A 12,122-nucleotide genomic window follows, 5' to 3' on the forward strand; every position below is an offset into this window, starting at 1 on the left:
CAATCTTAATATTGTTCTCCCATCTGCAACTAGGTCTTCCTAATGGTCGTTTTCCGGTTGACCTTCCAGTTAAGATTTTGAAAACATTCTTACTTTCTTCCATCCTGGCTACATGACCTACCCACCTGAGCCTCCTAGATTTGATGACCCTAACAATGTTTGGTAAACCGTATAAATTATGTAGTTCCTTGTTATGAAGTTTCCGCCATTCCCCATTTCCGTTTCTCTTGGGTCCGAATATTTGTCTCAGGATCTTGTTCTCAAATACTTTCAATCTATGTTCTTCCTTCCGAGTAAGCGTCATGTTTCGCAACCATACAGAACAAGAGGCATGATTATCGTTTTATATCTTTTAAGCTTCAAATTCCTCGACAGAATTCGCGACGACAAGATATTTTGAACTAAATAATAACACGAATTCCCTGCTTTTAGTCAACATTTAATTTCTTTGTGAATATTGATCCTAGATACTTGAAAGCATCCACTTTATCAAAAGTATTATTCGACATTTTAACGCATCCATAATTTGCCGTATTACGATCCCGACGAACTTCCATGTATTTAGTTTTCTCTGCATTTACTTCCCAACCCATGTCCCTGCAAGCGTTTAATAAGACCTCTGCATTTCTTTCTATCGTTCTGCTATCATCCCCTATTAAATTTACATCATCAGCATATGCTATAACCTGGTGAACCCCATTCAACTCTAGGCCCTGATTGCTGTCTTTGATTTTCCTTATAGCGTATTTCAGAACAAAATTGAATAATAATGGCGAAAACGCATCTCCTTGTTTCAGGCCATTTTCGACGTGAAAGCTCGTGGACAAAATTTTTCCTACCCGGACTTTATTTTGGGATTCATTTAATCATACCTTAATTAATCTAATTAGCTTTTTCGGTATTTCAAATTCTGTAAGAATGTTGTACAATGCTTCTCTTCTAACCGAGTCGTAAGCCTTTCTAAAATCAATAAATACAACTTAGGTAAAAAGGTGGGAATTCCAGGCTAGGAGTCAGAAAGAACAGCAAAGAGATCCAATGTGCTGAGTATTCGTCCCCCACATAAAAACTTAATGACTGAGTTTAGCCATTCAGGATGTATCGACAGGGAGATAATAATAACAATAATTGTAGCAGTAATAGTAAAGAAAAATAATATAGGAAAGAAATGTGACCATCTTTAAATCGCTCGTCTGTATATAAGTAGCTCCGACAATCTTTACAAAACATTCCAGTTGACAAAGTGAAATTTCATCATCTGACGGAGGGACTGAAGATATGGAATGGTATATACGATAATTAGTCTTCCGCTGTGTTGGACTTACAACAGAAGCTCTTTACAACACTTTACTTGAAGCTCTTACTTTGTACTTCGTCAGTAAAATGTAGAGTTTCAAGTAAAATGTTGTAAAGAGCTTCTGTTGTAAGTTCAACACAGCGGAAGACTAATTATTGTATATACCATTCCATATCTTCAATCCGTCCGTCAGGTGATGAATTTTCACTTTGTCAACTGGAATGTTTAGTATGTTGGAGAAAAGTAGCTTCACTCCAAACCATGAAAACAGAAAAGCTGGAAGGCTTAAATCTGAGACTTTTCTTATGCTAAAGCCTCCAAGCAAATTGGTAAGCTTGCTTGAGTCCATTGATTTTCATTCAAAGAATAGTGGATGATTGACTGTAGTGCATGTTTCAAACAATTCACAAGCTGAAGTCCTTTCAAAGGGTTGGACCATATGGGAGTGGTGCGTAAAAAATAGATTTATTTAGGTATTCTCAGGCAATTCTTAAGTAGAAAAAAGGTGATATGTGCTGGTAAAGACTTCAGACGCTGATTAATAATATCTATTTAAATGCGCATCAAATTTTTCCTCCTAATAATCCTCAAGGAGGAGTGATCCCAAGAGAAATAATTCATCTTTAAGTACCGTCCGTATCCCAGGTAACAAATCTTGAAAGTAGATTCAACATTTTTGTTTGGATTCCCAGATGTGAAAGAAAATGTTCATGTTTAGACGGATTAACTTTAAGACCAAGTCTTTTTGATTCTTCGATAGAGTTTCCATATCTTGGTAAACTGATTGTGGAGAACAATCTAAGCTATCGTCATGTAAGTAGAAGATATTTAGTTGAGACAATAAAGTGCAAACTATTGGGTCGATGGCCAAACTAAAAAGCATTGTACCAGGATCTCCTTGTTGACAGCCAACTTGTGATAGCCAATCGTTCGCTCACCAAAAAATAATATCGACGTTTAGCATTATTAGTTGAGCACATTGAGCATTTGAGTATATAATAATATTAAATATATTTTACGGTTTCATTCAAATTTAAAACAGTTTTCTTTAGTACTATTATTGTAATAAAATATTCAAAATATCGCTCAATTTCAAACCTTCTTCTCTATTGAGTGTGCAAATTTTATTTCCATTTCTTCTCTTAATGATCTCTCATATCCGTGTTATCCAATTCACGTTAGGCCACATTCACATAGGATCGAATAGTACCTGTGGTGTCTAATCTTTCTTGATCTTTCACGGATGGCATACCAAAAATTGAACTTTTTAAATTACAGATATCTTCTTGAAAATTTTATGCGGAATACATAAAATAGTCGTTTATATGCTAACTTGTAATTCTAAGTATCGAATTAAATTATTCGATGTATATTTATGGAAAAATGTGTTTATACATAATCCAAATACGAAAAATAAATCACATTTTGTTAGAAATTGTTTCTCCCTTTCTGTACAATTCAATAATAATAATAATTAATAATAATAATAATAATAATAATAATAATAATAATAATAATAATTTAGAAAAAGGCAATTAAGCTTTCCGTTCTGTTCTTAAAGAGGTTCATTGATTTATATGTGTTTTCTTTGCAATGATTTGGAATTTTAATAGTTTAATTTATTAAGTTCTTCAAAGCTATTTATAGATTCTTTACTGTGAAAAAGTTAAATTGTGATATACATAATATTAATATTAATTAGATTTAATTAGGATAGTATTAAATTTAAGTTATATAAAACTCTAATTCATTTTAAAACAGCGAAGGACATTTTGACTGGACTTTAAGAAGAAATTAATAAAATCAGTATCATTAAAATTCTAATTCATTTAAGGGAAAACGAAAAACCACTAAATCTCGCATTTCATTTCACGTCCATAATTATTCAACAATTGTATATCGTACCTGTTCCTGTAATTCCTATTGCCAGCAGAGGTATCCAGTGGTGATCCTTCTTCAATGTCTTCTCCATATGGTACATCCGGTCGATTACCTATTGTTGGACCTTTTGGGCTATGAATACCGCTTCCTCTGTTTCTGTTTCGGTATCGATTCCTGCTTTGACTGGACGCTCTGTTGTTGTTTTGTTTTTGTGGACTGGACAAATAAAGAAAAAAGGAATCCGATTATTAGGATCCGGATTTACATGCACTAAAACACTTGAAAATATCCACTAAAAAGTTAGAAAATATGCACTTGTATGCAGAATAAATTTCCAAAGTACAGTATTAGGAGGTGTACTACTTCGTCTATTGTCTTTGTAAAATAAGTTTATATGCCGAAGATGACCGTTCAGCATCAATTGACGTTATTGGACAATATTTGTAAAATTATACATAAGGTTCGGAATATTCATGAAGATTAACTGATTTCACACATGCACTAGTTAATTGACTCGATCTTCAAATACTGTGTGTGCGTTTTCTCGGGGTTCTCCCGTTTCCTCGTACTTTCTTCATTCCACCATTTCCTTCATTTCTCATCATCACTGTCCCCTTTAGCCTAGCCGGCATAATCGTGGAACGTAATTTCATTTTCATTTTTGACTCAGTCTTCTTTTATTTGATTTAAGCACCTTATCCAATTCTGTTGTAACCTTTTCTCCAGTTTTGTCTAGGGCAGAACTTATAGAAGAAATTATTCTCTTAACGAGTTCGATTGTCACGTGGAGGTTTTCCCTAACACTTTGAGATATCAGACACTGAATTGTTTCAACAGTTGCTGATAAATATACGTGAATGATTTTTTTTTTTTTTATGCTAGTAAAGAGTATTCCTATTACTCAGAGGGTAGGAAAAATACTTTCTTAATTGAAGTCCAGTACACACGAAACTACCGTATCTGGTTGTTAAGAATTATTATTAAATTGATTCGTAACTTCAAATATATGCTAAAATATGCAAATATCCTTAGAATATGCAGTAACCTTCAAAATAGCATTTGCATATGAATTTTTGAAATGTCCTTGCCCTAGTGACTACAAATGTGAGTTGAATACAAAACGGAGAAAATTCAATGCATAATATCAAAATAATTGTTATTTAACATGCTACTACTGATAATTCTACTGCTGATAGATATAAACCAGTAAATGTACCAAGTGTTCTATCAGGAATCGGCATACCAGTATCTAGGATAAGATGAGTTAAATAAGCGCTTATTTCCAATAGATGACAGCATATTCCTCCTATCATTCCAGTGCTTTTTATAGGGAGCTACAATATTCGCATCAGTTTAATGAAATTCAAGAGATGAATATTCAAACTTGGTCCAAAGACAAATTGAATCAATAATTAGAGATTAATCCTTGAAGTTTATTATTATCTTGTTTCTTTCGTTGTTAAAAATATGTTTCATTTTGTAAGCATGTTTCTGAAAAGTAAAATTAGTAAGTGAATAAAATTAAATAATTAGAATAATTATTTTCCGATTATTTGTTCAATTTTCCTTGGGGGCAAAGTTTGAATATTCATCTCTTGGATTTGGTTGAATTATTTTGAATATTGTCTCTTCCTACAATATACATTGGATAGATAGGGGAAACGGGCTGCCATCTATCGGTCGTAGTCGAGCCTTTACTCTGATGTCAGTGCCAGAGTTTTAAGAATCCCAAGGGAGAAATAAAATTCTGAAAGGATAGGTTGCGGTACGCAGGAAGTACCTATTGAAAAATTTATAGATATAACAGATGGAGGGGTAATTATTTAAAGATACGATAATTTATAAACGTATTCTCTTATGTACTGTACACTCATATCTTCCTCACCAGATCTAGGTAATTAATATGCAATTTATCTTACTTCTTAGAATTTTATCTTGCACTATCTTATGTGCACGGTTACTATGGTGAGGTCAAAAATCTTATTAATATGATAACGTAATTTCTTTGCACCAGAATCTTCTTTCTTTGGAAGGCCTTATTTCTGTGAAAATCTTATGCAGATTTTTATATAGTTTATAGAAATCTCGCTAACCTCCAATAGGCACTTTGTGAAGATACTGTTTAATTATGATTAAACGCTAATCATTATATGTATGTTTAACTTCGATGATTACGCACTTCTTTAACTTGCTGAGATAGCGAACTAATTACGAAGTAGCACTATATCTATGATGTTTTCGAGTGTTTCTTTCTTTTGTTTTCTTTTTCTTAGAAGAAGAAAGAGGTAAAAGATGTAAACATTTATATAGGGTGTCTCAAAAGTCTCCTGGCATAGGGTAACTATGTTATTATCATAGTTACAATAAAATATAAGAGGGAAAAAACTGTCTCCAAATATAATGTTTTCAATCTAAAGTGAAGGAACTTTTTCTAAATCAGACGAGCTGTTTGGGCTATACACTCTGTATGCGTCCAATGTTAAATGAAAATGCAACGTTGTCATTTACTTGGGCTGGGGGAGGGAAGGACAGGACAGGAGGTGGACAAATTTTGTAAGAGTATGGTGAATGGGGGCATATTTGAAGTGGAGGCTGGCCATCGACACGTTAGCATATAGGTCCAGGTAAATGGCAACGTTTCCTGGTAATCCAAGGCTCAGGAGGTTATTAGAAGACTTTGCAAAAGCTGTACAGCGAAAACAAGATCAGATCTAAGATAAAGAGTATTAGAGATAAAAGTAAAAATCAGTATTCAACTGGATCGGAATCAGGCAATACAATCTTCATTAAAATCTTATAAAGTTGGTTTCTGAAGGGGCTGTATTGAGTAGTTGAAAGTAGTTCTTCCTTTATTGTTAGAGAGTGATACACAACAAAAGACAGTTGTACATTCTTGCTTCGTAGTCGGGAGGTTTTAGTTCAAATCCTGCTGCCAGCCATCCAGATGGAAATTTTTTTCAAGGTTTAATCCCTTTTGGTAGGCAATTGGCAGGACGATACCGTATCGGCCTTCATCGCCTGGTTTGTAATAATAATAATAATAATAATAATAATAATAATAATATTTTATAATACAGTTATGAAATATTGTATTATGTAGGTCTACATAACATTATAGTTAAAATTTCTTCCTAATCGCCTCGCTATGCTGAATCAATACCAAATATTCTGTTCTGCAGCAGGCAGTAGCGTACCCAGGAATTTATTTCGGGGGGGGTTCAAACTAAATATGAAGCTATTTTATATTAAAATTGCCCCTAAAATTAGGCTAAATTTTTAAAAAATCGAAATTTCGGGGGGGGGGTCCGGACCCCCGTGTCCCCCCCTTCCGTACGTCCCTGGCAGCAGGAATTAAATCTAGAACTGGGGCACAAGCATTTTCTTTAGTTACAATATACTCAAGTTTATGACTATAGTTTATGAAGTAAGAGAGACAATTTAAAAAATCTTTTATTTTTCATTTACATTTTCTTTTTCATCTTCGTATAAACGTCTTGTTTATGTCAATGTTCTTTTGAATAAATAAATAAGTAAATAGAAATTGGAGTGGTACTGGTTTAGTCCCTAATAGAAGTAATGAAGAAACATAATTTTGACTCCCATGTTTGTGATTACTCCTATATCAAAATCTGACACTGTTGTGAAGGCAGTTTGTTTTTAGAAATAACGATTCAAAGTTGATTTTAGAGTTCATCAGTGATACATACTAAGGAGGTTTTATGCAGGAAATAAGTTCATAATTCAGTTACATAGTGTGTGATCATAAAATTGCCTCCAAGTAGTATTTCGATGTGATAAAACTTCAAACTAAGTTATAGGTGCGACAACAAAGACTATTCCAATGTTAAATATATAGGATTTTGTTTCGGCCACCATTCTTCAAACGACGCGGCGGACACTTAAAAATGTGGCATAAGAACCTTTCCCTCGCGACCTCGTACTCAGCAAAGTTTGGTGAAGTTTGCAAGTACGATGGAACTTCGTCCATTCAGCGCAATAAAGTTCTTACCTGTATGGTGAACTTTGAGTCCTTGTTTGAGAAGTTCTTGTTTTTGAGTTATACGGATTTCTTCTAGAGCCGTCCCATGTTAACCTTTTACTATCTTCTTGAGTGTCGTCCTTTCCTGCAGGAGAACGGTAATTATTCTGGAATACCTGGAAAAAAGAAATAAATAAATAACAACAATGTAACAAATGTATGAACAGATACATAATTTTAAACGCAATCAAAAGGGAGAGAATAGAAAGAGCTAAGAGTGAAAGTAATACATATTGACAGAAAATAACATTGAATTTTATAAATTTCCATTAAACTCTTCTGAAAGAAACTTATTTGTGTTGTCAAGTATTGCAGTACATCTATCCCTTTCCACACTTACTAAAAGTAATATTGTAACATTCGGAAACCAGTTACTCATTACCATGTTACTATAGACTGTAGTTATTGTATTTGTAGAAATTAACGTATTTTGATCAGGGATAAAAGTGGATCTGAAAAAGTAGGGGAGGCATGAAGACACACCGTTTCCCGTGCCTATCTTTGCCCATTATAATTTTATTAGGAAGTAAAGGGACGCCATAGATGTTTTTTTTTTTTGGAAATGAGGAGGAACGGACGTCCTCCGCGTTCACCGTAACTTTTACCCCTGATTTTGATCTAAAATAAATTGCTGGTTTCATCTGTTGTATAGGTCATTCACATTGCCTATCTCCAATCAAGAAATAAAAACACTCCCGCCAAGTGGGCTTTGTAGTGGACAAATACTTTCTCTGGGTTTCCGTGGGGTTTTCGAGTTTCCTTCCACTCGCCATTTCACGGTTATCATAATTTCATTAATTCCATCTTCTCGGTGCATGATTGTGGGACATTAAACTCAAAAATAAATAAATAAATAAAAAACCTACACAAAACTTTTTTTACACTCTACATTAGGCAGTAACCCACATGGTATGCTGACATTACCCCCTCAGAAAAATAAAGCAAGATGTATAAGACTCAACGGAGGAAAATAGGTAAGACTAAACATAACATGAATCAGAAATAAATTATTCTTTTAAAAAGAGTACTATTAGAATCAAAAGAGATTATTGAGAGTTGATTCAAGACTTTATGAAGCCTTGCTCTGATTTTTCGTCTCCATAGTGGCGAACACTGTAATTCCTTTTTGGTGTAAAGTCTGACTCATATTTGTTCACTACTTACAGAAATTCAACACTATTCCTTTCTGTGCGTAAATCATGAATCACAATAACTTTACTAAACCACAGCATTGATCTTGCAGTCAAAATCTTCGTTTTTATTTCATTCTGTACACTGGGGTAACACATGTTTTAATACTACACACTGATAGCATCGTAAAGTGGTCTGTAATCCTAGATTGTAAAGCACAAGATGACTCAGACGTAGACTTGAATATTTGATACGGCATAGTAATTGCTATCATTTCACTGTCCATTTCTCAGCAGAGTCCTCTCGTGGCTATATGGTTAGCAATGGAGTTTTGGCGCGGGGGACTAGGTTCGATTCCCGTTTGTAGCTCATGTAGTTCGGACCCCATGTTCCCCTCGAGATGTACGTCTCAGCCATTTAACTTAAACTGAGGTTAAAGGAGCGCTAACAACCAATGGATGTCAGTATATATATATATATATATATATATATATATAGGGTGGACCATTTATCTTGATACCCCCTTGTAACTTTTAAACTAATTAACAAAACCCTGAAATTTTATATCCTGCAAATATCAACAGGGGACGTTGTTTGATATACTTTTCAATACGAGCAGATTAACAGTGTTGCCAAATCAACATAAAGTTGCAGTGTTTCAAATAGTACTACTTCAGATTATTATATACTTCATAACTTAACAGTTCTACACTTATTATGTAGTGTTGCAAGCTAAGGGCGCTACAGTATCACAAACATCTAAATACAACCATATTTTGAAGAATTCTACAATAGTAATTACGTAGATGACACGGACGAGGTAATGTACATCTAAAGTATACTACGATCATCATTTGACATATTTCGAACTAGTAGAAACAAGGTTGCAAGGAATTGAAAATTTGACTTTTTTGAAAGAACTTTATTTCGAAAAAGTGTTTAGATAAGTAACACAGCAAGTTTTCAACAGGTATAAAAAACCTTGACGGCACAGAGATACGTGGGTGAGGCTCTGTGTCCGCATGTATTACCCCTTCTGCGAGAAAGCGCTGATGCAATCTTTCAACAAAACAACGCTCGGCCGCACAAAACACTTGTGTCTGTGAACTATCTACGTCCCCTAGCTAGCAAGGTCAGTTAATATTTCTTCAATCAAACACGTTTGGGGCAAACTCTGATGCCAACTGCGCGCCACTGTCGATCTGCAATATCTTGATACGCAGTTACAGCAATATGGACTGACTGACCTCAGACAACGATACGACGACTCTACGACTCTCTTCCGAGCAGGATCAACGCATGTATCCGTGCCCGAGGGGTGCTACATCTAACTGATATGCAACACGTATCACGCTTGTGCAACAAAACCCGTTGTCGGATTGATCTGATAATGTAATCATTACAATACAGTTGTATGGACTTGCAACTCGTGAAGTTTCATTTCATTCTTCCATTCCTTCTGTTTTTTTTTTTATTTGTTTGTTTGTCAGTGAGTGTATATTCTGTTCGTTTCATTGTTAAGAGAGTTTTTTTATTAATGGGAACATGTTTCTGAGAAGTATATTTAAGTGCTCTCAACAACAGAAGAAACAGAATATCAAAAACTGCACGGATTATTTTTTCAACTCGTCGTTGGAAAAAGCTTGACTATTCATTTTGATTAAACTATTTTGAATATTGTCGCTCCCCCTTCCCAAAAAGACTAGAAAGTACATGAGAAAGGTAAGAGGCACATCCTGTCATCTATTTGTGATGTTCGAGCCTATATATTTAACTGTGCGTCATAGTAGACGGGATATCTTCTGTCTTGGTCCAGTATGTCATGGCTATAAGACATAAATAAATTCCTGATGGAGAACCGCAATGCCATAGTCGGTTAAATGTCTCCTTATCAACTGGGCGGGTCCGGGTAAGGTAGGAATTTTATTCTGCGATTTGCCCTCGTTCTGATGGACTTAGAGATTCATCCAGCCTCAGTCAAATGGATACCACGGAGAAACCCGGATGTAAAGGCGATCAGAGTTTCGTACTAATTACATCACCTACTTTCTGTGCTGAGATCATAGAAGAGCGAAGCTTACCTACACACTACGCGTTGGAACATTGACGTACTCCGAGTGAGAGGTACAGTGGGTAAAAAAAGTATTTGGACAGCTAGACCTAGGATGAAAATACAAGAAAGTACCGTATATGCATATCAGTATAGAGCAAAATATTATTGGGTCATTAACACCAGAGGTATGATAATTTGTGTCGCCTATTGAGTACTGTCATATACTCCACCTGACAACCGTGAGTGAAGGAAAAGGAAAGAGGTAGGTAGGAGGGTAGCAAAAAAAGTATTTGGACAGTGCTGTGATCGCCAAAAAATCACGCAAAAATAGGAGCTGAAAAGTTGCTTCAGTGCATCTGGGTAGTCTAAAAAGTAGAGACAGACAGTTCATGGCAGTTGAAGACGAAACTACTATCGTGAGGAGAAAACAGAGAGAGACAACCCTAGAGGAAATAAAGTTAATTGTGAAAATGTATGGGGAAGGTAAAAGTTACCGAGAAATTGGCCGTATAGTGAACAAGTTACCTTGCACTGTTGGTTATATTATAAAGAAACACAAAACAGAAGAAATACTACAAAATAAACCGCGAACAGGCCGACCAAGGAAGCTAAATCCTCGTCACGAAAAGTACATCATTAGAACTATGAAGAAAAATCCACGAACAAGTGCAAGACAGGTGGCTACATCACTTACCTAAGACATGCAAGTCAATGTTACACCTCAAACAGTAAGAAATACGCTTAAAACAGCAGATTTTCGGGGATGTGCAGCTAGGAAAAAACATATATTTCTCAGACAAACAGAAAGCAAAAACTAGAACGTGCAAAGAAATACCAAAATGAAGTTGTAGACTTTTGGCACAACGTGATTTTCACAGGTCGAACTAAAATCAACGCATTTAGAAGTGGTGGCTACCAACATGTGTGGCGAAAGATGAATAATGCATTCAAAAATCAGAATATTGTCCCAAGAGTTAAACATAGCAGCTGTTCAGTGATGGTGTGGCGGTGTGGTAAATGCTAAAGGAGTGGGAAATATCCATGTGATTGATGGTATTATGACTGCGAGAGTATATTTGGAGATCTTAAAATCAAACTTAAAGGATAGCGCACAAAAACTTCACTTGGGTGATAAGTGCATGTTTCAACAAGATAACGACCCCAAAAACGGAGCTTACGATGTTCGCCAATGGATCCTTTACAATGCATTCCATTATCTGGAAACTCCGCCACAATCTCCAGATTTGAAAATGAAAAAAAAAAAAAAAAAAAAAAATGAAATGAAATCTTTAAGTTTTACGTCCCACGGTTATGCCGGTGAGGCTAAAGGAGACGGTGATTATGAGAGATGAGTGAAATGGTGGAATGAAGATAGTGGGAGGAAACGGGAGAACCCCGAGAAAACCCACGAACACGGTGTTTGTCCACCACAAAGTCCACACGACGCGAGCTGGGATCGAACCAGGGACCCCAAGCACCGGAGGTGAACGCTCTGCCACTGAGCCACCGCGCCCCCCCAATCTCCAGATTTGAATCCACTGGAGAACTTATGGTTTGAACTAAAGAAAAATATCCGTAAATGCAACCCTACCAGCACAGAACAGTTGGCTCAGTATGTTCGACAGGAATGGGCCCAATTTGATTCCATAATTTGTCGTAAATACATCAATTCAATGTCGAAATGTCTTCAAGCAGTCGTCGCAGCTAAGGGGTATCAGACG

The 12,122-nt window shown here is 35.6% G+C and overlaps 2 protein-coding genes across 3 annotated transcripts in view; one reads left to right on the forward strand and one right to left on the reverse strand.

Moving 5' to 3' along the window:
• The window catches only part of Setd3 (SET domain containing 3), a 331,102-nt gene that overhangs the window by 50,010 nt on the left and 268,970 nt on the right, over positions 1–12,122 (forward strand). The window lies entirely within an intron of this gene.
• LOC145694919 (uncharacterized) overlaps positions 1–12,122 on the reverse strand; it is a 125,119-nt gene that overhangs the window by 10,019 nt on the left and 102,978 nt on the right. For both annotated transcript variants that reach the window (XM_081771687.1, XM_081771688.1), the window contains 2 exons: positions 7,188–7,333; positions 3,203–3,394 (listed from right to left, as the gene is read on the reverse strand). In XM_081771687.1, the coding sequence (XP_081627813.1) occupies positions 3,203–3,394; positions 7,188–7,333 (338 nt within the window). The remainder of the gene's footprint in view (positions 1–3,202; positions 3,395–7,187; positions 7,334–12,122) is intronic.

The sequence above is a fragment of the Thermobia domestica genome, chromosome 9 (assembly GCF_964235325.1).
Source record: "Thermobia domestica chromosome 9, izTheDome1.hap1.1, whole genome shotgun sequence".
Taxonomy (NCBI): Eukaryota; Metazoa; Arthropoda; class Insecta; order Zygentoma; family Lepismatidae; genus Thermobia; species Thermobia domestica.